Source organism: Protopterus annectens, chromosome 1.part0, assembly GCF_019279795.1.
Source record: "Protopterus annectens isolate FY-2018-M chromosome 1.part0, PAN1.0, whole genome shotgun sequence".
Taxonomy (NCBI): Eukaryota; Metazoa; Chordata; order Ceratodontiformes; family Protopteridae; genus Protopterus; species Protopterus annectens.
In genome coordinates, this window is record NC_056725.1 from 588930286 (window position 1) to 588956452 (window position 26167).

The 26167-nt window shown below is 43.0% G+C and overlaps 1 protein-coding gene across 13 annotated transcripts in view; it reads right to left on the reverse strand.

The window, feature by feature from the left end:
- Positions 1-26167, reverse strand: part of EPRS1 (glutamyl-prolyl-tRNA synthetase 1) — a 1752234-nt gene that overhangs the window by 1303987 nt on the left and 422080 nt on the right. For all 13 annotated transcript variants that reach the window (XM_044061601.1, XM_044061548.1, XM_044061611.1 and 10 more), the window contains 2 exons: positions 22175-22269; positions 2327-2453 (listed from right to left, as the gene is read on the reverse strand). In XM_044061601.1, the coding sequence (XP_043917536.1) occupies positions 2327-2453; positions 22175-22269 (222 nt within the window). The remainder of the gene's footprint in view (positions 1-2326; positions 2454-22174; positions 22270-26167) is intronic.

Genomic DNA, 26167 nt, shown 5'->3' on the forward strand with positions numbered 1-26167 from the left:
TGAAATTCTCTGTGAAGTCAGTCAATCAAAACCAGGCTCGTAAGCAAATTGTTAATACCAGCGACCACAACCCTACCAGTTCCATCTGCAGCCTTTTTTTTCCAAGCTGCACAAACCTGTTAGAGACTGGTATCATGACTACCACCTGGGAAGTTAATTGTGACTTAAGGCTCTCCTGGTCTTCTGGCAACATTTTCTGATTTTGTTTGCTAAATCTTGTTGGAACTCCATCAAATTCCAACTGCACAAATGGCACAGATTTAACATGAACACACACTTCATGTAATGAACAACAGCCCAACATTCTTCATTGTTTGGATGCGGATTTGCCAACACCTTTGAGGGTTTGGTCCCCTCTTAAGAGCTGCCACAGTAATGGTGACATACTCTCCAGAGACAGCTGCAGGATGTGGTCCAGTATTGTTGTAGGCATAGTCACTATAGGAGTCCTTCCAAGCCTCCCAAACTGCCAAAAGAAATCATCTTGTCCTCTGGGGCACCATGCAAGTAGCAGAGTTGGGACAGCAGAAAGTCTTAACAACATGCTTTGGAATCAAGGAGATGAGAGATGGGCCTCCCTTTCTTCACACAAGTTGCAGAATTTCTCTAAACAAAGGGTAGCCAAAAGGGGAATCACTATCCCTGCCGTTGGTTTCTAGTGCAGAAGACTATAAAGAAGAATCTGGATGCTTCCTCTTACATCTGTCTTCAGCATCCTGAAAGAGGAATTGCCCAACAAGGAATTCTGAAGAAAGCCAGATCGGTAACTGTAAAGTCTACAAAGTTTTCCATGTCTCTGGTCCTACAGTGTCTGGAAGCTGCAGATGCACAGTGAATAGTGCTCAGATAGAAAAAAGGCAGGAGCCACAGTGCAGAGGATGGTGTTGCACTGAGGGATCACAAAGCTAACAGAAAAAAAAAAAAGAAAAATGAAAAAAAAAAAGCTGTTGGCAACTAGTGCAACAGTACCAAGGGCATGACAAAAACAAGAGAACACTGACCGGGGCTCACGTCCTAACCCAAACAGACCTCCCAGTATCAACCTCACTGTTAAGATCATCAGCACCAAAGGCTACATGGCTAAATGTTGATGGCTGAAGTGATACCAAACAAGCTACTGTTGACACAGCACTAAGTTGCTAACCCAGAGGTAAAGGGCCGATGGAAAAAGTAGGCAACACAGGTATCAGTGCCAGGAAAGCTGGTATCAAAGACGAGACCTGATGATGCACACAGTTGTGGACCAGTTACATCTGGGACTGGCAGTACCACAATATCCAGTGACCTTAGTGGCAAATGAAACTGGATGCTACCAGTTTTCAGAGTAATCAGCACTGAGATATGGGCCACAGAAGCAGCACCTAACACAACGGCAGACACAACAGAATCCTTGCTCACGCTCTAAACAGAGGTTGACTGGACTAAGCCCATCTTCACCTGGGCCCACAAGTAAGCCTCTATCATTCATGTCTACCTTAACACTTTCACCTGAGAACATGGAATTACTGAACCCACAGAAGGAAGGCCTGGACAAAAATTAACCCTTTCAACATCAGAAAAGACAAGACTTGAGTATGGTTCAGTGTCAGAAATTACTGCAGAAGACATGTTAGTTAAAGTGAAAGGAAATCCAAGGAATCTAGCAAGTACAAATTCATTATGGCAAGGCCAGGGGCACTAGAATCTGAGAAAATGTTTTGATGTCAAACTAACATGAACCCGAGACTAAATCTTACTGGATGAAGAGGAAAGACTGGATCATCTTAGAAGGAATGGCAATGGTACAACAGTATCATTATTTATCAATGACCTTCTGTTCAAATCCATGCTCAACAAGACAAAGCTGTTAAAAGAAACTGTCAGACGGACTTCTATCATACTTCTTGAAAACCTGAATCTTAGTAATCAGGAAGACACCTCCTACTGGAGGTTGCTATGGTTTCGTGTACACTGTTCAACCAGTGGACCTCAGAATAGTTATTTACTTTAGGATGTGGGAATTCTATGTTCCCCACATGGAATGCATAGTTTTCACATTACGCTAAGAGTGGAGCTGTCCCTTGCAGGGCTACATGTTTTTGACTGACTGAAAATTTAATAAGGATGTTTTAAAAAAAAAAAAAAAAAGCATTGTTGGTATGAGTTACCAGATGAAGACTATGAAAAATGACCAGTTGTGCACTGGCAAATAACTCATTCATCAAAAAGTCATACAACTGAAAGCCAGCGTTGCTGAAAAGCAGACTATTTACACCGCAAACAAATAATTTTATAAACTTCAACAATACAAAGGCAGTGCAACACGTTTATCCTCTCACTTTTTTACCTTTTCAAAGTCCTCCTTTTCCTTTTCAGGGTTTGTGTCATCAAACCGCATGATCAATTTCCCTTTGAAGGTCACCTGGTAATGCTGGTTTAGCAAAGCTGCTTTTGCATGACCAATATGCAAGTAACTATAAAAAGATGAAAATAAATTGCTGCTATTATAATTTGTTTTTATACCGGATTGTTTTAAGATGTTATTTCACATTTTGACATGTTTAACTTAAGACAACTTAACTCCCCTTTAGCTGGTCTACACATTTACCTCAGAGTGCTTTACTGTCATTGCCTTTTCTTTTTTTTTTTCTTTTTTTTTTTTTTTTAACATTACTTTCTTCCAAGGACATTCACAAAGAGTGGAACACAAAAACATTTACACTTACATGACCATTTATATACGATGAAACATCTTCACTAACAAGTAATCAAATAAGAATCTACATTTTAACGTTGTAGACTACATTAAGAATAAAAATAACAGCTATTTAAGCTAATAAGTCTCAAAGCCCTAAATCTAAGGTAAAAAGGTGAATCAGTTATTTTCATAAGTCAAGAAGTGCAAAAAAAAAAAAAAATCACCAAGCAACTATTTAAAAGCGTAACTTCCATCTGTGAAAAGGTACTTAACTACCAAATGGCTTTAATATCCCTGATCACTGCTGCAGTTTCCACTTTCCTTAACCTCCTAACTACCCTGTAGTCAAGCATGCCATTACCCAGCTCAGAAGAGATGCACTTGTGGGGAAAGAGATGTTATGTTCAAACAATATTTGCAAGCAAGTGGGCAAACCTGAAGTGCAGGTACTACTCATAGCTTTAAACAATGTCATTGTTGGAAATTGCTTCTTATGCTAGATGTCTTGATTAATGAAGGCCGATAGCATGTCTCTTATATCTACATAGTCCTTTTCTGGGTACACCGGCTTCCTTACAACTCTCGAAGACATAGGTTCATAGGTTCATACTAGGCTATCTGCCCTGAAGCAATTATAAGCCTAGCCCGATTCTGTATGGCTTACGCCACCCCTTGATTTGAGTATACTGTGCCCTTTTTAAGGTTTAGTTTACTGTGCCTCTGTCTAATAGTGACACTGGAGTAATCCCTGGGACAAACCTACGATCCCCCATCCACCTATCGAGATTCTTCTTGAAGAGATTCAGTGAGGTGCTCTGCCTCACATGAACTGGAATTCTATTCCAGAGCGAAGGGAGCCTCTGGGTTATGAACCTGTCCCTCCAGCAAGTTCTATTTATTTCTGTGCTGAGGTTCAAGTCCCTCGAGCGTGTGGCTCTAAGGGATTTAGATTTACTGAGGTGGAGCATGTCCATTAATTCTGGATTTGACATAGCTTTGTATGTCAGGCATAGATCGCCTCGAAGTAGGCGGTATGCAACTGAGTAGAGCTGGAGTTTTTTTAACCGAGCAGCATATGGCATCTGTTTGAGACCCTTGATCCTCTCGGTGAGATACTTTTGGGGGTCTTTCTAATTGCTGCAGGTGTCGGGTAAGGTACATCCCAAAAGGGGCATTGTATTCTATGATGGGCCTAATGAGGGATGAATAAAGGGGCACGATTACCTCTCTTGATCTAGATGTGAAACCCTTCGTGATGAGGTGGGCTATGTAGAAGGTCTTTCTAACCACTTTGGCAATGCGGTTTTCAAAGGAGAGATTGCTATCAACTTGCGTCCCCAGGTCCCTAATAACTTTCTCTGTACTTAATGGGTTTCCGCCTATGTGGTAATTTGTGGGTACATTGTTTTTGCCAAAGGGTATGACTATACATTTTTTGGCATTTATCTTTAAACCATGGCGCTGGCACCAGTTATCTGTCTCTGTGACACCTTTTTGAAGGATGTTTGTGTCAGCTGGAGAGTTGATTATGGCGCCCAGTTTGCAGTCGTCTGCGAACTTGGTGAGCCATAGTCCTCCCACGTTTGCCTGTACCTCGGAAAAGTATATACCGAACAAGAGTGGTCCCAGGACAGAACCCTGTGGGACGCCACTTGTGACTGGTTTCGAGTCTGACATGGCTCCAGCAACTCTCACTCTGTGGGTTCTGTCTTTGAGCCAGTTTGCGACCCATCTTGTGACATATGGGTTTATATTTAAGCTGGATAGCTTATCTATGATGCCCGAGTGGGGTATTGTGTCAAATGCCTTTGCAAGGTCCAGATAGGCTGTGTGGACAACCTTCCCTTCATCTATGGCTTTGGTGACTGTTTCGAAGAAGTCAACCAGGTTCAAAAGGCAGGATCTGCCCTTGACAAAGCCGAACTGGGTAGGATCTAGTGTCTGTAGGTCCTCAATGTCTTTGTTTATGAGCTCCATGATGATCCTCTCCATAGCCTTGCAGACTAAGCTAGTCAGGCTTATGGGGCGATAGTTTCCAGGGTCCGTAGAGGCTCCACCTTTATGGAGTGGGACCACTGTTGCTGTACGCCATTCTGTGGGCACATAGCCTGTAGTGAGGCTGAGATTGTATAGCTGTTTTATTTGAGGGATTAGTTCCTCTTGGAGTTCATGTAGGACGCAACCTGGGACGCCATCTCGTCCCATGGAAGCAGTGTTTTTTGCTTTGGAGAGGGCAGCCTTCACCTGAGCATCAGAGATGTTTGGGAGGCAGCCCTCTGCTGGGATAGATACTTGCTCTTTTGGGGGGTAGGGGGTGGAGAAGTTTGCACTGAACCTGTCTGCCAGGATATTGGCGATGTCTGTGGGTTCAGTGTATTTTTTATCGTTTAGAATCAACTCAGAACAAGTCTGGGAGTTGCATCCCAGGTTTCTAACATAACTGAAAAAAGCCTTATGATTGTCTTTGGTGTCCTGTGCAATTTTTCTCTCGAAGCTGGCCTTGGAGGATTTTATGAGGGATCGTAATTTTTTGCTAGTACTGATCAGAGATGCTTTCCCTATTAGGGATTTTGCTCTATCATGTAGTAGCTTCCTCCTTCTGTTGTACAGTTTATTTATGGCAGGGGTCCACCAGACTGGACGCCTGCCTTTGGATGATTGGGTCTTGGTTTTATTTGGGATAGCATGATCCATGCATTCCTGGAGATGTCCGTAGAATGCGTTTATATAGGATTCTGCAGTTTGGGCCATAGTTTCCACTGGCCCTGGGGCCTTGAAGGATTCCACTTCAGTTTTGAGAAGTGAGAAGTTCGCTTTTGAGAAGTTTTTACTGTGGTTTTCTGGGCTGGGGGTGGGGTCGGGATGTGGACATCCAGTGAAATTAATTTATGGTCTGATCTTACCAATGAGGGATATACTTCTGGTGTGGAGCATAGAGTCCCCATGTTGGTAATGATCAGGTCTAGTATGTTGTCCCCTCTTGTGGGAGTGGTGACTAGTTGTTCCATAGCATTTGAGTTTATAATTTCCAGGAACCTTTGGGCTAAGGTGCTGGGGCTTGAGTAGTGCTCCCAGTCAATGTTTGGTTAGTTGAAGTCACCCAATATAGTGGTGTTTGGAGAGATCTTCATGTTCTTCAATGTTTTCAGGAAAGCCGAGTGGGATTCCTGACTGAGAGGGTGGTCTGTAGGATGCTATAAACTGAAAAGCAGTCTTGCCCACTGTTAGTTGCACATGGATGGTCTCCGATACTTCGTGCAATGCCACTAACCTGGAGGTGTGGATATCCTTGATAAATATGGAAACTCCCCCTCCTTTTGTGGTTCGGTCCGGGTTTTGGGGCCGAAAAGCATGATATGAGGTATAGCCTGGTAGTGCTGGGGTGCTCTCTGGAGCCTTGAACCAGGTTTCTGTCACTGCACAGATATCGATGTTCTCCATACTGAGGAGAGCTTCGAGGGCGTGCATCTTGAGTTTAAGACTTCTGGCGTTTAGCAGCATTACCCTTAGTTTCTTGTTCCTTGTGCTGTCTATGAGGGTGGGTTTGACTTTTGAGCCTTGCCTAAAAAAGGCACTATGTGGGTGGCAAGAGCCTTTGCCAATATCCGAAAGCCCAGTGGTGACAGGTGCAAGCCGTCCCTAGCGAAGCAACGTGGCTTGTCGAGCATGTCATCCCAGGCTGACAGACACTGGATCCTCTTTGAATGACACCAAAATTTTAGCCAATTGTTAAAATCGATCATTTTGTCTTTGTACTGTGGCATCATTCTAGGTGAGGGTAAGATGCTGCTCAAGGTCAGGGTCATACCAGCCTGGGCTACATGATCAGAGAGCTCCTCTATGTCTCTTTTCATGTAGTGCATGCTGTTTAGGCTGACTGGCTAAATTGTCTTTAGGTATGTGCAACACAGCCTTCTCCCCAATCACCACTGTAAAGGAAGCTAATTCAAATTTCTCCAGCTGTTTAGGACACAATAAGGGATATGCACATTCACGTGCCTTGCAACAGCAGTGTCCCACCACCACTTTGAGTAGTACTAAAAATTAAATCTCTATGCCTCACAATGCCGAGATTAACTATCAAAACTACTATGGATGCATCAACCCCACCCCCGGTACACCTGTCAAATTCTCCACATAATCCCTCTCGGCATATCCCCTGCCGATACACAGCAAATCCTAAAAGCAAGGACTTAAGCAGTCGGACATAAAAAGAATCATCAATTTCAGAGCCAGTGTCATGTTTTCCAGCAAGTAAAATTAGTCTGCAATCAATAAAGTACAGTTGTGTACACTTACCATAAATGTAGATGTTAGAGTGTATTTACTGTTGCAGTCATCACACTTGGGTTATCCTGCCAGGGGTAGCCTTCAGTCAGCCCAAATACCAGAGGCTTAGTATTTTTGCGTCAGTTGCTGTCGCTTCAGTACTGACATCTGGTCGTCAGAGGTATAAAAACAGGTAGCCGACGCCATTACATAAGTTTTTCTTGCCCCAAATGTCAGGAGCCCCCAAAAAGGGAGCTAAGTTATGGTGGAAAAACATCACCAGTAAAAAGTAAATACCAATAGTCCTGTAAGGAGTGAGGAAGAGCGAGATACAAGGGGGCTGGAGGGTGGGAAACAAGGACTGCAACAGTGAATACACGGGAACATCTGCATTTAAGGTAAGTGTACACAACTGTACTATGTTCTTCGTGTTTCCCTGTTGCAATCACACTTGGGTTGATTCCCAAAGCTGAAGAATGGGTGTAGGCAGTCAAGAAGAGTTGGGGCTGGCTAGTATGCCCTGCAGGAGTGCTGTTGCAAATCCCACCCTGGATTTGGAGGAAATAGACAGGTGGTAATGCTTGGTGAAGGTATGAATAGAACTCCAGGTAGCAGCTTCCAGAATGTCCCTGGTAGGGACTCCTCTGAGAAAGGTTGTAGAGGGTGAAGGTGCCCTAGTGGAATGCGCTCTGACTACCTGAGGAGGAGGTTTCCCATGGTGTTTGCAACAGAAATGGATACAGTGTGCTAACCATTTGGAGATGGTTTGTTTTGATATGGCCTTGCCCTCTGCCCCTGGTGCAAAGCTGACTAGTAACTGGGCAGATTTCCTAAAGGGCTTAGTCCTATCAAGGTAGAATATGAGATGTCTGTGCACATCTAAAGTGCAGGATCCTTTCCCCCTTATTTTGAGGACTAGGGAAAAAGGTGGCAAATGGATAGATTGGTTGAGAGCCACACTGGACACCACTTTAGGCACGAAAGTTGGATTAGTCCTGAGGGAGACCCTGTCAGCATGAAAAATAATGAAGGGTTCAACAGCCATAAGTGCTTGTAGCTCAGACACACTTCTAGCTGAAGTGATGACCAGAAGCAAGGCTATTTTCCAAGAGAGGAATTTTAACTCTGCTGACGCTGCAGGCTCAAAGGGGGGTAGAGTGAGCTTTTCCAACATAAAGTTAAGGTCCCAAGCAGGGGTGGGGGCTCTTCTCGGTGGCCTTAAGTGGTTAGCCCCTCTCAGGAATGGCTTGGTGAGAGAAGAGAGGTGGTTCAGTGCTGTAATAAGCATAGATGGCAGAGGCATGGATCTTAATTGAGGAGAAAGAGAGGCCTCTGTGGAGAAGGTCTGCTAGGTAATCCAGGATGAGAGGCAAGGAGGGCTGTGCTGTATCCGCTCCTTAAGTGTGAATCCAGGAACAATACCTTTTCCACTTGTCAGCATGGGATTTCCTTGTACTGGTTAATCTGGTTTCACGTATGATATCCAGTACCTGCTTGCTTAGGCTGGCCACTGGAGGAGAAGTCAAGGGATAAGCCAGGCTGCAAGGTTTAGGGTCTGCAACTGTGGATGAAAAAACTGTCCCTCCTGCTAAGTCAGGAGAGTAGGGATTTGGGGTAGGTGCCATGGAGGCAAAGGTGACAGACTGTGCAGTAGCTGGTACCAGTGTTGGCGTGGCCAGTCTGTGGCAATCAGGATTGCCCTTGGTCTTTCCTCCATTATCTTAAATAATACTCTTGTAAGAAGAGGAAGAGGGGGAAATGCATAGACTGTGAGGTTTACCCACTGGAAGGATAGGGCATTCACTTTCCAGGCCTTGCTGTGAGGTTCCCGGGTGCAGAATTTGCTGAGCTGGTGGTTGTAGGAGGAGGCAAATAGGTCCACCTTCGGAGTACCCCATTTCTGGGTCACAAGGATGAAGGTGTTGTGGTTTAATTGTTACTCGTGTAGGTCTAGGAGATTTCTGCTTAAGTTGTCTGCCAGAGAGTTTTGGTTCCCTGGCAGGAATTGAGTTTACAGGTGAATACACATGTCCAAGGCTGTGTTCCACAGGGTCATGGCTAGCCTGCAGAGGGGGTAAGAGTGGGTTCCCCCCTGCTTGTTTAGGCACCACATCACTGTGGTGTTGTCGGTTTTGATTAGTAAGGGCCTTGGTGAGAGTAGGCATCTGAAAGCTGTCAGAGCATGTTGAACAGCTATAGCATCTCTTTTTGGTTGATGTGTAGATGAATCTGATTTGGGATCCAGTGGCCCTGAATGCATCTGCCTTCCAGATGTGTCCCCCATGCATAATCTGATGTGTCTGGGTCTGGTTAGCGTGGGACTGTGTAAAGGGAAGCCAGTTGTTGTGGTTGCATGCTGCTGCCCACCAAAAGAACTCTTTCCTTAGACAAGGTATCATAGGTATGATCGTTTCCAGGTCCTGTGAATGTTGGCACCAAAGACTTAAGTACCACTGAAGTTTCCTCATATGCAGTTTGGCATATGGAATTAGTAGAATGCAGGAGGCCATGAACCTTGTGGATAGCTGGGCTCTGGTGGCCATTTGAGCGAAGTAGCCTGTCAGATAGGCTTGTTTTTCTGGAGTAAGGAATGCCATTGGGGATGCTGTATCCAAGCTTGCTCCCAGGAATACAATTTTTTGACTGGGGACTAGTTTGGATTTCTTTTTGTTGATAGTGTACCCCAGGGAGGGTAGAAGGTTCTTTACAAATGTCAAGTGCTGCAACAACTTTTCCTGACTGTCTGCCTGAATTAGGCAACCTTCCAAGTAGGGGGAAATTTGAATATTTCTCTGTCTGCAATAGGCAATGGCTGGAGCCAGGCATTTTGTGAACACTCTGGGAGCAGTGGATAAGCCAAAGGGAAGTGCAGAGAACTGGTAATGCATAGATCCTGCCCTGAAGCGTAAATATTTCCTGCGGGAGTCCCTTATTGGGATGTGCACATAGGTCTCCCTTTAGGTCTAGGGTGGCTAACCAGCATAGGGGCAAAAGCTGCTGCAGGGTGAGCATTTTGAATTTTGGTACCACCAGGAAGGTGTTTAGAATGGACAGATCTAAGATTGGGTGCCAGGTGCCCTCTTTTGTGGGTACCAGGAAAAGTCTGGAATAAAAACCTTGGCCTATCTGTTCTGCAGGAACAGGCTGAATTCCCCTTATGGAGAGCAGGGACTGAACTTGGTTTTGTGCCTCTGCCCACTGGTTTGGAGGAAGATCTGGGAACCCTTTTGGGGTTGGCAGCATGTGGATATAAAATCTGTGCCCCTGGAATACTATATGTTGAGGACCCATCGATTGTTGGTGATGGAGGTCCAGTTTTTTGCATGGTGGGCAATCCTCCTAGGGGCATGAGCCATTGGGCAGAGGTGAGGGGTGGAGTTGAGAAGTTATTGTGAATTCATTCTGTAAGGGGGTGACTTAGTACTCCCTGCTTCAGAAGCGGAGGTACTCCACTGCTTAGATCTCTGCATACCCTGAGACTGTAATCTGGGGGCTCTGTTTCCCCTGGGTCTAGTTTGAGATGTCCTTGAGGGTGCTGGAAAGGACCAATGTTTTGAAGGGCAATGCCTACTAAATCTTGGAGGCTGCACTTGCAAAAAATCTTAGCCTTTTCTTTCATCTTTTTTAAAACCTCTTCTGCTTTGGTGCCAAACAGATTGTCCTTGTTCAGAGGAGCATCCAATAGTTTTGATTTGACCTGGTCTGGCAAGGTCTGCACCTTAAGCCAGGCATGCCTTCCAAGTACAGAACCTGTGACTGCTGCCCTGCAAGATGCTTCTAGGGCGTCAAACCCACATTGCAGGGTATGCTTGCTGACTTGGCTTGCCGAATGCATAAGGTCCTGTAATTCTTTATTTTCTGCACAGTCAGGAAAGGTACATAATTTTGGCTTAATAAGTTCCATAGTATGTTGCTGGTATTTCAGCATGTGGAACTGACAGTTTAATGCTCTAATGGCGAGAGTTGCAGAGGTGTATACTTTATTACCCCATCTGTCTAAAGCTCAGGAATCCCTGTCCGAGGGGGTGGGATACTTAGCTGTAGTTGCTTTTATTCCTTTAGGTCCTTGGGAGATGACCTCTGGGTCAGCAGTAGGATTTTTGAAGAGAAATTTGTGTGAGTCAGGGACTCTCTGTAGTACCTGTCAGGTCTCCTTCGAGCAGGGAGTAAAGTATCAGGAGTTAGACTGGATTCCATAAACACATCATCCACAACATCCAGCACTGGAGGGATAGCCAAGGGTCTGTGCTGTGGCAGATCTAAAATTCCTGAGTCTCTTTTTAGACTGAGGATAATCCTGGCATCCCCAATGGAAATGCTCTCTCAAAATATTAAGGGTTTCACCAAAAGAAAAATCCTCTGGAGGGAAGGCAGAAGGAATGGATTCCTCTGCATCTGAATCCTCATAAACAGATAAGGGGACATCTTCATAATCAGAAACCTCAGATTACAAGGTTACACCTCCAATAAAAAAGCAAATACACCAAAAAGCTTTTAAGCATAGTAAAGGACAGTAAAGGTATAGCCAAAAGTAGTCAGGGGCTGGAGGGAGGGTAACCAGGACTGCAACAGTGAATACACTCGAACATCTACATTTATGGTAAGTGTACACAACTGTACTATGTTCTTCGTGTTTTACTGTTGCAGTTATCACATTTGGGTAGATTCTCAAAGCTAAGGATGGGAGGAGGCATTTAGATAGCATTAGGACCAGCTATAAGGCCCTGCAAGACTGCAGTGGCAAAGCCAGCTCTGGATTTAAAGAAAAAATGGTAATGCTTGGTGAAAATATGTACAGAATGCCAGGTAGCAGCTTCTAAGATGTCCCTGGTAGATACATCTCTGAAAAAGGCTGTACAGGTAGATGCCGCCCTGGTTGAATGGGGTCTAATCCCCTGTAGGATAGGTTTTCCATGGTGCCTATAGCAGAAATGAATGCAATGGCCTAGCCATTTAGAAATGGTTTGCTTTGAAATAGCCTTCCCCTCTGCCCCTACAGCAAATGCCACCAGCAGTTGTTCAGATTTCCTTTGAGGTTTAGTCCTGTCCAAGTAAAATCTAAGTTGTCTGTGCACATCTAAGGAGTGCAGGATCCTTTCCCCTTTGTTCTATGGATTAGAAAAGAAGGTTGGCAAATGAATGGACTGATTAAGAGCCACACTGGATACTACCTTGGGCATGAAGAAGGACTGGTCCTGAGGGACACCCTGTCCACATGAAAGATGATGAAAGGCTCCACTGCCATAAGGGCCTATAGTTCAAATACCCTTCTTGCTGAAGTAATTGCTAAAACGAAGGCTGTTTTCCAAGAAATAATTTTTAACTCTGCACTTGCAGCTGGCTCAAAAGGAGGAAGAGTGAGTTTTTCCAATACAAAGTTAAGGTCCCAGGCTGGAGTTGGGGCTCTCCTGGGTGGTCTTAAGTTTTTGGCCCCTCTGAGGAACTGCTTGAGCAGTGGAGGAGAAAAGATGGGAAGTTCTGTGTTGCAATGAGCTGAAATGGCTGAGGAGTGAATTTTGATGGAGGAAAAAGAAAGGCCCTTGTGAAGCATCTCAGTTAAGTATTGAAAAATCTGAGGTAAATTGGGCGCTGCTGTGCCCATCCCTTGAGTTTGGTTCCAGGCACAGAATCTTTTCCATTTTTCAGCATACGATTTTCTAGTACTAGGCCTCCTTGCCTCCAAAATGACATCCAACACTTGTTTACTAGGGATGGTAATGGAGAGATTAGGAAATTAGCCAGACTGCCAGGGTCAGGGTTTGAAGCTGAGGGTGCAGAATCTGGCTCTCCTGCTGTGACAGCAGGGTAGGTCTGAGGCAGGTGCCATGGAGCCAGCAGTGACAAACTGCGCAAGGGGGGGTACCAGTGTTGGCGTGGCCAGTATGGTGCAATCAGTATCATGCTTGGTTTGTCCTGTTTGATCTTTAGTAGTACTTTGGAGAGGAGAGGCAAAGGAGGAAAGGCATAAACTGATAGATTTTTCCAGCTGAAAGACAGAGCATCCACTTTCCAAGCTTGTTTGTGGGGAGTCCTTGTGCAGAATTTGTCCAGTTGGTAGTTCTGGGTGGAAGCAAACAGGTCTATATCTGGGCTCCCCCATTTATTTATCAACATGTTGAAAATCTTTGGTTACAGTTTCCACTCGTGTGGGTCCATGAACTGCTTAAGTCGTCTTCCAGTGTACTTAGTTATCCTGGCAGGCACTGAGCCTGTAGATGCACTTGGTAGCTCAAGGCCATGTTCCACAGAGCCAAGGCTAGTCTGCAGAGGGGGTAAGAATGGGTACCCCCCTGTGTGTTTATGTACCACATAAGTGGTATTGTCAGTCATTACCATTAATTGTCCTGGAAGAATGTGGTCCTTGAAGGCTGTCAGAGCATTCTGTACAGCTAACATTTCTTTTTGATTGATATGCAGGTGCATTTGAGTTGGGTTCCATTTGCCCTGAATGCACTTCCCTGCCATGTGAGCCCCCCCATGCATGCGTCTGTTAGGGTTTGGGTGGCAGGGGGTAGAGTGAATGGTAGTCCCTTGTTTAGGGGCAGGCCTCTGCCCACCAAAGGAACTCTTAACTGTAGGCAAGGTATGATAGGGATCATTGCTTCTAGATCATGAGAATGTTGATACCATTGTAGTTTCCTCATATGCAGTCTTGCATATGGAATTATAGAATGCAGGAGGCCATGAACCCCAAGGCTTGCAGTATTTGCCTTGAAGATAGCAGGGTTTTTGTGGCCATTAGTTTGAAGTAAGTTGTCAAATGAATTTGTTTCTATGGCGTGAGGAAAGCCATCTGGGAAGTTGTGTTCAAGCTTGCTCCCAGGAATATAATTTGTTGACAGGGTACCAGATGTGATTTCTTTTCGTTTATGGTGTACCCCAGACAAGTTAGCACCTTTTGTGCAAATGCCAGATGATTCAAAAGTATGTCCTGGCTTTCTGCCTGAATTAGACAATCGCCCAGGTATGGGTATATCTGAATATTTCTTTGCCGGCAAAATGCAGTGACTGGAGCTAGGCACTTTGTGAATACCCTGGACACAGTAGATAAGCCAAAGGTTAGTGCAGAGAACTGATGGTGCATGTAAGCCTGCTTTGAAGCGTAGGTATCTTCTGCAAGATTCCCTGATTGGGATGTGCGGGTAGGCTTCTTTTAAATCCAATGTTGCCAACCAGGCATCTTTGCCTAGCATAGGAAGTAACTGGTGAAGAGTTAGCATCTTGACTTTTGGAATCAGTAAAAAAGGTGTTTAATATGGAAAGGTCCAGGATGGGACGCCAAGAGTCGTCTTTTCTGGGCACCAGGAAAAGTCTTGAGTAAAAACTTTGTCCCTTTTCCTCTTCTGGTACAGTTTGAATAGCCTTTATGCTTGAGAGAGCGAGAGTACTTGCTTTTGAGCCTCTGCCCACTGATTTGGGGGTAGATCTGGCTAACCTTTGGGGTTGGTAACATGTGGAAGTGAAATCTGTATCCTTGGGAAACAACACACATTTGTCCTGGGTAATGAGTTCCCAGTTTTTTGCCTGCAGAGCAATCTTTCCCCCTAAAAGAGCAGTCAGTTGAGTAGTGCTTGGAAGTTTTAAAGTTGAGTCACTGAGACAGTTTACCAGAGAGGGGAGTCTTACTACTCACTGATTTGGAAGTGGAAGCCCCCCACTGTTTAGTGTTGTGCATACCCTGGGACTGAAGCCTGGGTGTTCTGCTGGTTTTGGGTTTGGACTGAGAAGGCCTGGAAGAGGCAGGAAAAGACAAATTCTTAGAGGGCCAATGCCTACTAATCTTGGCGGTTGTACTTGTAGGAAACCTTTAACAGTTTGCATAGATTTAGATTTTTCCTCCATCTTTTTAAGAACTTCTTCTGCTTTGTTGCCAAACAGGCAGTTCTGATTTAAGGGAGCATCCAGCAATTTAGCTTTAACATGATCTGGCAAAGATTGCTCCTTAAGCCAAGCATGCCTTCTAAGTACAGACCCAGTGACAGCAGCCCTGCAAGATGCCTCTAGTGAATCAAAACCACATTGCAAAATATGCTTTCCAACCTGTTCAGCAGAATGCATTAAATCCTGTAAATCCTTATTTTCAGCACAATCAGGAATCAACATAATTTTCTGTTTAAGCAATCCAATGATATGCTGCTGATATTTTAACATATGAAACTGGCAGTTTAAAGCCCTAATGGCCAAAGTTGCAGAAGTGTATACTTTCTTACCCCATCTATCCAGTGCCATGGAGTTGTCTATCAGAGGGGGTAGGATTTTTAGCAGTAGTAGCCTTGATGCCCTTGGTTCCCTGTGAAATGGTTTCAGGATCCACAGCAGGATTTTTAAAAAGGAACTTGTGAGAGTCAGGAACCCTGTAATATCAATCAGGTTTTCTGGGAGCAGGAGGTAAAGAGTCAGGGGCCAAGCTAGATTCAGAAAAGGCATCATCAACAATGTCTAGTACAGGAGGGATAGCTAAAGGCCTGTGCTGGGGCAGGAGTAAGAAATCCCCAAGCCTTTTTTTAGAATCAGAGTAATCCTGGCTTTCCCAGCGAAAGTGCTCCCTAAGAGTATGCAGGGTTTCACCAAAAGAGAAATCCTCTGGGGGGGAAGCAAAGGGAATAGAGTCCTCTGCATCAGAATCCACATAGGTAGATAAGGGTAAATCCTGGTCATCAGAGGAAACAGAAATGTCAGAATCGTGGTCAGAAGTATCATAAGCAAATTCAGTCCTAGGTCTCTTAGAGGGGGAAGGTTGGCTTCCCTTGATTAGAGTAATAAGGTCTTCAGACATTCTTATCTGTTTTTTAGGCATAGAGGCCTGGCCATGTGGTCTGGGTATCGGCTTTCTAGGCATAATTCGAGTTTTAGGCCTTGAAGAAGAAGATGGTGTCGGTTTAATATGCAATTTGGTAGGCCTGAATACACCCTCAGAAGCCGGTGCCTGCACAGCGGCTCTGGACCCATACAAGGTAGAGACATCTGCAGGTTCCACAGTTGAAGCATCTTGTGGCAAACCAGACTCCGAATGGGTCTCAGTAGAGGCCTGCGAATCTTAAGTAGCGGGTATCAGGGGCTGCGAAAGCGCCTCACTGAGTACCGGTGAACTGGCAACTGGCTTAGGAGAAGAGTCGTCGGCAGCTTTGGACCTAGGCAGCCTGTCTCTGTCTTTATCGGTGCGTTTTTTCAGAATGTCGGTAGTCGGACGGCTTACCGAAGACATATCTGGATAATTGAACGGAGTATCAAAATATTTAGAAGCGTAAATATACCGACGACGAATAGTTTATTGCTTAAATAAGGCACAAAACCGACAGCGAAGTACGTCGTGGTCAGGGCCTAGGCAAAGAATACAGTACGAATGAAAACCTTTGTGAGGTATTTGCTTTCCACAAGAAATACAATTATTGACTTTTACTGACATCGGTAAAGAGCAAGAAAAAGTTTCCCCAACGGGGTACTTAGCTTTAGTTGACGACTTCGATTCTGAAACTCGAAAATGAAAATTTCAGGAGTCGGTCGGCCAACCAGCACTTCCTAACTGCTTCTGCTTCGGGCACCGCACGGCAAGAAAGACTGATGTAATGGCGTCGGCAGCATGCTTTATACCCCTGACTTACCTGACGTCTCGGAATATGAGACGGCAACCGACTCAGGACACAAGACTTTGATAATCAGGCAGACTGAGGGCTACTGCAAGCAGATAACCCAAATGTGATGACTGCAAAAGTGAAACATTAAGAACATCCGCTAACATTTTACTAAAAGTTAGATCTACTCAATCATTAAATGGTTTCCTTTCAGAAGAAATTCTGAAAAACGCCGATGTTTGACAACACATTTTTACTTCCATGCAACTTGTATTAAGTGCATGGGCTGCTGCTGTCACTGGATGTGTTTTCATGGTTCACACCAGATTACAGCATTTTTTTTTCAGTATTTAACATCTATCTAATCTTGTCTTTGAACCATACTTGCTATAAATTTGTATGTTCCACTTCAGTCTTATTTTCACTACATCGATGAGCCCAAATAAGTATTTCTGACCTTAGCCAGTATTATGACATCTTGGCCCTCCAGAAACTATGTTCTGTGTTCCAATCTCTGGCCACTGCAATACATCCTTGAAAGGCTATAACTTCTAATACATTGTCTCAGTGCTTTTGGTGGAACGTATACTGCAGCCAGTAAAATTTTCATGCACTGCCAATAACCTCTCACCATTATAAATCCTCCCTGCCTATCCTATGTGTTACTCAATCTTTTATCCAAAATCTTTTTAATTAAGACATCTTTCTTTCAATCTCCTTCTGTTCTAGCAAAGACAAACTCCTTCCCACTTTCTTTACAAATCTCTCATGTTCTTTAGGATGTGTTTTTCTTGTAACATTATCTGTACATTACTATTACAAATACACGTCAACATCTTATCCTGTTTTTTTTCCTGCACATAAACTCCATTATCATTCTGGACAACTAAATGAAAATGTAACATGGTATATCTGTTCTATCTACATATATTCTCTGTCTTTTTGTTACAAACTGGTCCTTCACAATCTGCAATTTCATGCATTACTACATATCCTTTTCTGGGATACTTTTCAAGTGAACCTGACCGCTTACTTTCATTAAGATGCACAATTCCCTTCCCACCAAAAACGATAAACTATATAAATATTTTCACAGGAAAGTAGAGCCAACACTCTAAAAACAGTGAAAAGCTTTGTCTAATCTTTTTTAACCAGTCCTGAACCTTGATTTACTTCTCTTGGCTAAAGTACATTGGTACAAGAGCTTCTCAGAGCAGCAAATGTTCATTTAGATCACCGCTGTAGTATCTGCTATGTATGGGAAGTATCCAGAGAAAGATACCATACATCCAGTCAATACTGTAAAGCTTGGACATCTTTCTCTTGTACTGTATATCAAACATATGCCCAAAACATGAAAATGCAAGGAGTACATAAGGTATGTACTGGCACGAAAATCCTCAGGACTTTCTTGTCCCAAACCACCATCTTACAGAGAGGACGATGGAAACTAGAGGTCTACCTCTGCTAGAAAGGAAAATAAAAAACAAAGAGAATGGGGAATTAGGGAGGATGCTCACACCGCAACAGTGATGCCATTTATTACTGTAAGACCTTACATAGCTACATCCTTCGCTGACCACTGCTGCAGTAGTCACTATCTATGCTAACATTCCCAAAACTTTTAGAATATCTGGGAGGAGGATACAGTACAGCAACTGGAGTGCAATTTCCCTTGAAGGACAGAACTGGCAAAACCAGCCCTGAATGTGGAGAAAACATCAATTCTGCAGTGTTTAGTAAGTGTGAACAGAGAACCCCGTGTCAGCTTCTTGGATCGAGCTAGAGATCAGCCCCTTGAAACAAGAACCCTGAAGCAGCAGCTGCTCTGGTGGAATGGGTTTTAACCTAGTGAGGAAGTGATTTCCCAAAGAAATGCCCAAGAAAATCCATCCAGAAATGGTCTGCTTTGATGCTAGGCTTTCCAACTTCTTGTCCTGAAAGGTAACAAATAGCTGGCCAGCCTTCACATTATTTTTTGCTTTGAGGATAGAATTTTAGCTACTTATCTTTATGTAAAACTTTTTTTTTTTTCACGTAAGATTAGGGTAGAAAGTAGGGATGCTTACTGACTGATTTACAGAAATTTAGTTAACCATCTTGAGTGTGAAACAAAGGGTTATTCTGAGGGTTACCTTGTCCTCATGGAAAACTAGGAAAAGGAAAAGCAATCAGGGCTTGTAACACAGAGACCTTTTAAAATGAGGTAAGGGCAACTAATAAAATTGTTTTCCAAGTAAAAATTTTCAAAAAGGACAAAAGTGGTCTCAAAAGGACAGAGAATCAACTTCACCATACAAATCGCAGGTTCCAAGGAGGAAGTAGGGACTTTCTTGGTGGTCTAACATGTAAGACACCTTTCAAAAATTGATTGATCTCAAAATGCACAGAAACTGGTGGATCTAAGAGTAGACAGATGGCTATGACTAACAAATGTGCCTTGATGGAATATTATGCCAGTCATGAAATGAGCAACTCGCACAGATAAAGAACAGCAGGAATACCTGACTGAAGTTTTTTTTTTTCTTTTTTGCAGCAAACAGAAAACCTTTTACATTGATAAACATAAGATTTTTTTGGTAGCAGGTTTTGTAGCCTCCTGTAACACCTGCAGCACATCCTCAGGAAAAAAGGCGTGAGGATGGCATTAGAATACTATAATCCAAAAAGTCAAGTGAATGAGAGAGTCCTTCTGTTGTGCGACAAAGTCCATCCTGAGAGATAACTGCCCTTGGCCACGTGAAAGATCACCTTTGACTTGTCTTTTCTGATTCTGAGTATGACAGAGTCAGAGGAAAGGAGAGAAGACACAGAATTTCCCTTTCCATGAGAATGAAATGGCATCCTTTTCCCCACGCATGTTGGCATGTTTTTTTTTTAGCAAAATAGTTTAACATTTCTTCCATTTACATACATTATATGCGTCTTCTTCCCTTACAACTCTCATTTAGTCCATCACTGAATAAATTGCTCAATTCCTGCCTTCCTTTAAATCTCACTTTTCTTCAACACTTTGCATGCATTGTTCCCACAAATTCCATTTATTTGTGAAATTTGCTCATTCCATTTTCTAAAGCTCCCATTTCCAGTTCTTTTATCTCTCTTACAATACTGAACTTCACAGTTGATTTGGATTTTTTTTCCACTTTCTAACTTTTTTTTTTTTTGCAGTCCATAGAATTACATTTAAGCCCATACCGTGTCTAGGTAATTGAGATCCTGTGTTGCTCAAAAGAATCACTACTTTAGTTACAACCATTTGCTTCCCCAATAATTCTGACACAGAATTCTGTAGGGATTTTTTTAATCAGCCAGCTCAGCTCATTACCCTCCCAAAAAACATGTTCCCAGTTACCCCCTTTCTTCCCTATCACACCTCCAACATTTGCTATACACCTGAAGAAAAAAATTATTTGAAGCCTGCTTGTGGTACTGAAATATCTATGCAAACACTTACAAGCAAAAATCCTAAACCTTCTGGACTTTGCTTATTTGGGAGCCATACATACATGCTCCTTTTGATCCCTCAAACGTTTTTTTCCGGTCTCTTCCCAATCTTTTCTAACCTCCTCTGACTCTTATAGTTATCATACATTTTATATGCCCTACTATTTATCCTCTTTCACAGCAGCTTCAGTTCTAGATTCAACAAAAAAACTTTACTAGAACAGACTCCCCTGTCCCCTTCTCTTTTGACTAGGCAAATGCTTCCACTATTCTACTCAAAATCCCAACTTACTCTGTCAATCACTTTCTCTGCATCATGACCCACCAACAACAGTTGTATTTTCTTACATTCTGCTTCCTTCTGGATCATTATTGTTCTATTAATGTTGTCAAATGTTTATTTCCCCTCCACAAAACCACACTGATCCATATCTATCAATTTTGGCAACACCTTTGCTATTCTTTTAGCTAGTACAAACACTTTATAGTCATGTTTTAAAATTGAAATGTGTCTATATGAAACTGGGCCCGACAGGTCTTCACGGAACTAAGAAAGGCCTTGTGAAGAACCTTTTCCCTGCTGGTGCACAGGAGCTGCTTTTACAGTACTCAGTTCCTCCAGAATGGGAAATAAAGGGCTCTTGGTTTGAGGATACATTTGGTACACCTAAGTGGGTCATTAAAGAAAGTCATGTCAGTGTGCATCCTTTGTTGAGAATGCTGTCGATCCATTAGTCTGAAAGTATCAGTATCCATACAGGAAACAGAAAAGATAACTTGAGAGAAGAGTGGATAAGTACAGGTGAGAGGAAGAAGCAGAGAGCACAAAGTGATAAATTTGTCTGGAAAGGAACCTTTTGTTCACTGAAGTTTAGATCTTTCCCGGAATTTCTTTTTAGTAAACTTCTTACTGTTTTTGCTGACTGTGTCCTCTACAGAAAAGGGGCCAGCCTCAGAAGGGTAGCTCCTCTGGAAAACAGGAACCAGTGACAGAAAAATCTGTCTGAAATCTTGCAATATTTTGCCTCTGTCTTGCAGGCTTTTAAGAATTTCAGCAGTAGCAGCAGGTCAACAGTTTTTTTTTTAATTTTATTTTATTTAGGGCTGCATCTTGTAAAATTTTGATACCTTCAGGTAAAGTGTGGAGTTTCAACCAGGTATGCCTCCTTAAGACAGACCCAGTAGATGAAGCCCAGGAAGGTGCATCGGCAGCATCACAGCTGCACTCTATGGCATGACAAGCTACAGAATATATTTTTTTAACAAACACTATTAATACTGTAAGAAATGTGCACACAGCAGAAAAAGATGAGAAGCATAGGGACTAAATGCACCCTCCTACTTCAGTGAGTGATGCCATGACAATAATCTCTAGGAGGCTTAAACATCCCCAAATCCAGCTGCTAGAAACAATATGGCGAGATTGGTATCTACAAGAAGGAAAGGTAATACCAACAGTGGACCAATGCAGAGGGTCTGCAAAACCAGATTAGAGATCAAATAACTCTTTCATACAGCAATGAAACAGCATCTGCTTTCACAAAAGCATGCATGTCTCACTAACTGTACATTTCAGTGAAGTGCATTTCAATGATGGCCTACTCTGCTAAATGGAAGAATATCGCATTGAGGGCATGACAGCTTGCCTCCCACTTCATCCAGAGCCACTCATTTGTAAAATAACAAAATAGCCCGCTGATAAAAGTGGTGTCACTGAAAAATATTAAACCTGTACATGCCTCGCTAAGCACATGCAACACTCCATACCATTTTGCATAAACTGAAAATATCAGTACTGCCCTTTGCTAATAAAATGGAGACATGATACACTGCTGACAGCTCAAACAGAATTCAATGTACAGTCAAAATTATCACGTGACTATTTTACAATATAAACTAATTATTCTGCAGGGGGCTATGCATATAAACTACCGAGTTTTCTAACGGTCAAATCTGCTACCATTTTTCAGATGTTAATCTAAATGCGAGTATACCGTAGAGCAACTGAATGTTTTCACTCTTTGCTTAGTACTACAGAGAGGAATACAGAAAAAACTTTTCCTTGAGCTACTGTTTCTAATCATTACCTCTTCTTTTGTATCATATTCAATATTGTTAACGTAATAAACAGAGCACAAAGCATTTTACCTTGGATCTGAAAAGCAGATATTTTGCAACTTTAATCTTTTGCATTTGATTATATACTCACCCACTGGCTTCTGGTGGAAACCTTACTACTACCTTTCCCATTTCTGCACCAGGAAGTTCTACAAACTTTCCAACATCCTGTTTCTTCTCATTTGACTACAATAAAAACACAAAGACAAAACAGAATGAGTAATGCAGCAATATACTTTAAAAACTCAGGAGTATTAACAGCAGCTCTGATTAAATGTACTAAAAGCTAAATCAGTCACTGTTTACATCCTGCTTTCTCTAATTCTTGGTCTGTTCCCCAAATGAAAGAAAAAATGCTATGAGAAGAAGATGCTGTAGACTGAAATCCATCACATACACCTCTGTGTTCTCTACTCTAAGACCAAAAGCATGATCTTCTTGTCGTAAGTTGTGGGAAGGAAGTGCAGACCAGCACAAGATCAATCTTCGCACTGATTCAATGCATATGATGCTCTTCATCAGTCACACAGTCAACTTCTCAGTTTATAGTCACATCTCCCAAACTAATGCACAGCAGGTTCCAAAGTGAGGCTTCAACAAAGTACTTATACCTCTCGCAATGTCCATCACCAACCATCAAAGTATTGGAATACCAGAAAGACCCTTCTCCTGCAAGGTCTCTGTCAAACTGTCAAAACTCTGGTACAGATTTATAAGGGCCAGACAGCAAGCCAAAGGACAAGCCTCTGTTAACATAGTAGAGACTGTTCAAAGCAAAGATCAGCAATCTCCTGCAAGGTTACCAAATGCAGACATGCCAAAAAAAAAAACAACCATCAAATGTGCCCCCCCCCCCCCCCAAGGTACATTTTTGTGGACTTGATATAAAACTATATTTTTCCCCAATAGCCATCAACTCCTCTGTAGAAGATAGTGTTATGCGAGTCAAGGGCAGATCACACAAGGAAATCATTCATAAGCCTATCATGTTCTTTTTTCCTCAATGTCCCCAGATCCTTGCTGGCACTGACTGATGCACACCCACTGGTACAAAGGGGCATGCATACATCTGCGCACACCATGCCCATAAGTCTATGGTCTCATTTGAGACTACAGCTTTCACAGCTGGGAAAGGCCAATCACATATCCCTGATGTGTCTGTGTGTTCACGCACTTCACATGATTTTCCACTTCCAGACCCCCTGCAATTCTTCAGGATGGGGAAGCCAAAATTAAATGGCAACTCCTACACTCCCCAGGGCTGGAACTTTTCACTTTTGTTTCTCGAGGGGATGGCATTTCAATTTAATTTCATTAAGAGAATGCTACATCTCAAGAAAAGGTCACAGTATCTAGCAGTACCTTCCAAATCTCACTGCATAAAAAAGGAAGATGGAATCAAGTCTGAAACCTGGGATAGAAGTCATGCTGTAGTCATAAGAATACAGGCAACATCACTTCCAAGATGGCTGCACACTGAGTAACAGCTTAATTTCAGCTCTCACAGTGTGAACACAAACTCAGAAGAGCACCACTGTACTCATAATGCTGGGTACATTTCAGTCACTGGCTAGTAAGTGCACTGTCTGGATGTCAGCAAAATAGAAATTTAGAGAACTTGAAAGAAAATCACAAAAGGTGAGAAAAAAAAACACTTGACTGGGAAGAATTCTCCACCTGTTCAGGAAAAATCTGTGCATGCTCCAGCTTTGGTGCAAGACATGACTTTCAGTAACCTACAGAAAAAAAGAAGTCAAATGTTCTCAGAGCTGATTTAAATAAATGAAACACCGATGGACGACAGCAACTCAAACAATAAAAGGCTGGAAAAAATGGAAGAAGCTTAGAAGCTTTAAAAAAAAAGTATTCAGATGAGGTGATACAATGGGAAAAAAAGTACAGTTTTGTACCTACCATAAATGTAGATGTTCGAGGATCCACATTGCTGCAGTCCTAACTATTGGGGTAGTCCGCTGTCCAGTCGGCCCGAATACCAAAGTATATGGCTGACGTCGGTCAGGGCGCATTAGACTGACGTCAGTACGTCAGGGTACTAATGCGCATGACCGACGTCATATCCTCAGTCTTTTCTTGCCCCAGATGTCAGAAGACCCTAAAAAGACAAGGCCCAATATACCTGCACCAAAAATATGTACAATATATACAAAATTATCAGCATATAATCTCACCTACACAACCACCCCTAAACACAGAGGGGAAGGAGGGAGGGTAAATTGGACTGCAGCAATGTGGATCCTCGAACATCTACATTTATGGTAGGTACAAAACTGTACTATGTTCTTCATTCCACATTGCTGCAGTCCTAACTATTGGGTAGAATCCCAAAGCAGAGGTAAGGGAGGCTGGCAAATCATAAAGAAGCAGGAGCTGACAACATGCCTTGCAAAATAGCTGTGGCAAAACCAGCCCTAGACTTAGAGTAGAGAGGAAGGTGATAATGCTTAGAGAAAGTATGCACTGAACTCCAAGTAGCTGCCTCCAAAATATCCTTAGTTGCCACCCCCCTTAGAAATGCTGTTGAAGTGGCAGTAGCCCTAGTGGAATGTGGCCTAATCCCAGCTGGAATCTCCTTGCCATGATGGGAATAACAAAATGCAATGCAAAACCCAATCCACCTAGAAATAGTTTGTTTTGACACAGGCTTGCCCTGTGAACACAAAGCAAAAGAAACAAACAACTGCTGAGACTGCCTAAAATCCTTAGTCCTGCTTAAATAATAACGCAATTGCCTGTGTACATCTAAAGTGTGCAAAATCTTTTCCCCTTTATTTTGGGGGTCTGCATAAAAAGTAGGCAAATGAATAGTTTGGTTTAAAGCCACACTAGAAACCACCTTAGGCATAAAGGAAGGATTAGTACGTAATGATACCCTATCCTTATGGAAAATCAAAAGGGCTCTACTGCCATAAGGGCCTGCAACTCAGACACCCTTCTTGCAGAAGTAATAGCCAACAGAAAAGCAGTCTTCCATGACAAGTATTTCAATTCAGCAGTAGCCGCAGGCTCAAAAGGTTGTAGAGTAAGTTTTTCCAACACAAAATTGAGATCCCAAGCAGGAGTAGGAGCTCTCGTGGGGGTCTTATATTCTTTGCCCCTCTAAGAAACTGCTTGAACAAAGGATGCGAAAACAATGGTGGGTCACAATCATAGTGAGCTGAAATTGCTGCAGCATGAATCTTAATGGAAGAGAAGGACAAACCTTTGTCCAATAACTCAGTAAGATATTGAAGAGCCACACTCAAATTAGGCTCAGAAATCTCCAAATTCTTTGCTGTACTCCAAAATAAAAATCTCTTCCATTTTTCTGCGTACACTTTCCTTGTACTAGGTCTTCTAGCTTCCATAATCACATTTAAAACTTGTTGAGGAAGTTGAGACCTGCTGTGTTTCAACACAGAATATGCCAGGCTGTTAGATGAAGAGAGTGAAGCTTGACATTGAGCAGATGACCGTCCTTCTGAGATAACAGATGTGGAATCAAAGGTAAAGGCCATGGAGGCTTCCTTACCAGACTCCTTAGTAGTGGGTACCAGTGTTGCGAGGCCAATCTGGAGCTATTAAAATCATCCTTGGCTTGTCTTGTCTGACCTTTAAGAGCACCTTTGGAAGAAGAGGCAGAGGTGGAAAGGCATATACATGAAGATTTTTCCAACTGAAAGACAGAGCATCCACTTTCCAAGCTGTGTGATGAAACCCCTTTGTGCAAAACTTTGGCAGCTGGTGGTTTAGTGGAGAAGCGAACAGATCTATGTCTGGAGTTCCCCATGACACTGTCAATTTCTGAAATACATGAAGATCCAGTTTCCACTCGTGGGGATCCATGATTTGTCTGCTTAACACATCTGCTAAGGAGTTCTGTGCTCCGGCAGAAACCTTGCCTGAAGAGTTAGTTGCAAGCTGGCGCAGTCTCCCATAAAATCATTGCTTGCCTGCATAGAGGATAAGAATGTGTTCCCCTTGTTTGTTGATGTACCACATGACAGTTGTGTTGTCTGTTAGAATCAACACCTGCCCTGGAAGAAGTAACTCCTTGAAAGCCATTAATGCAAACTGGACTGCTAAC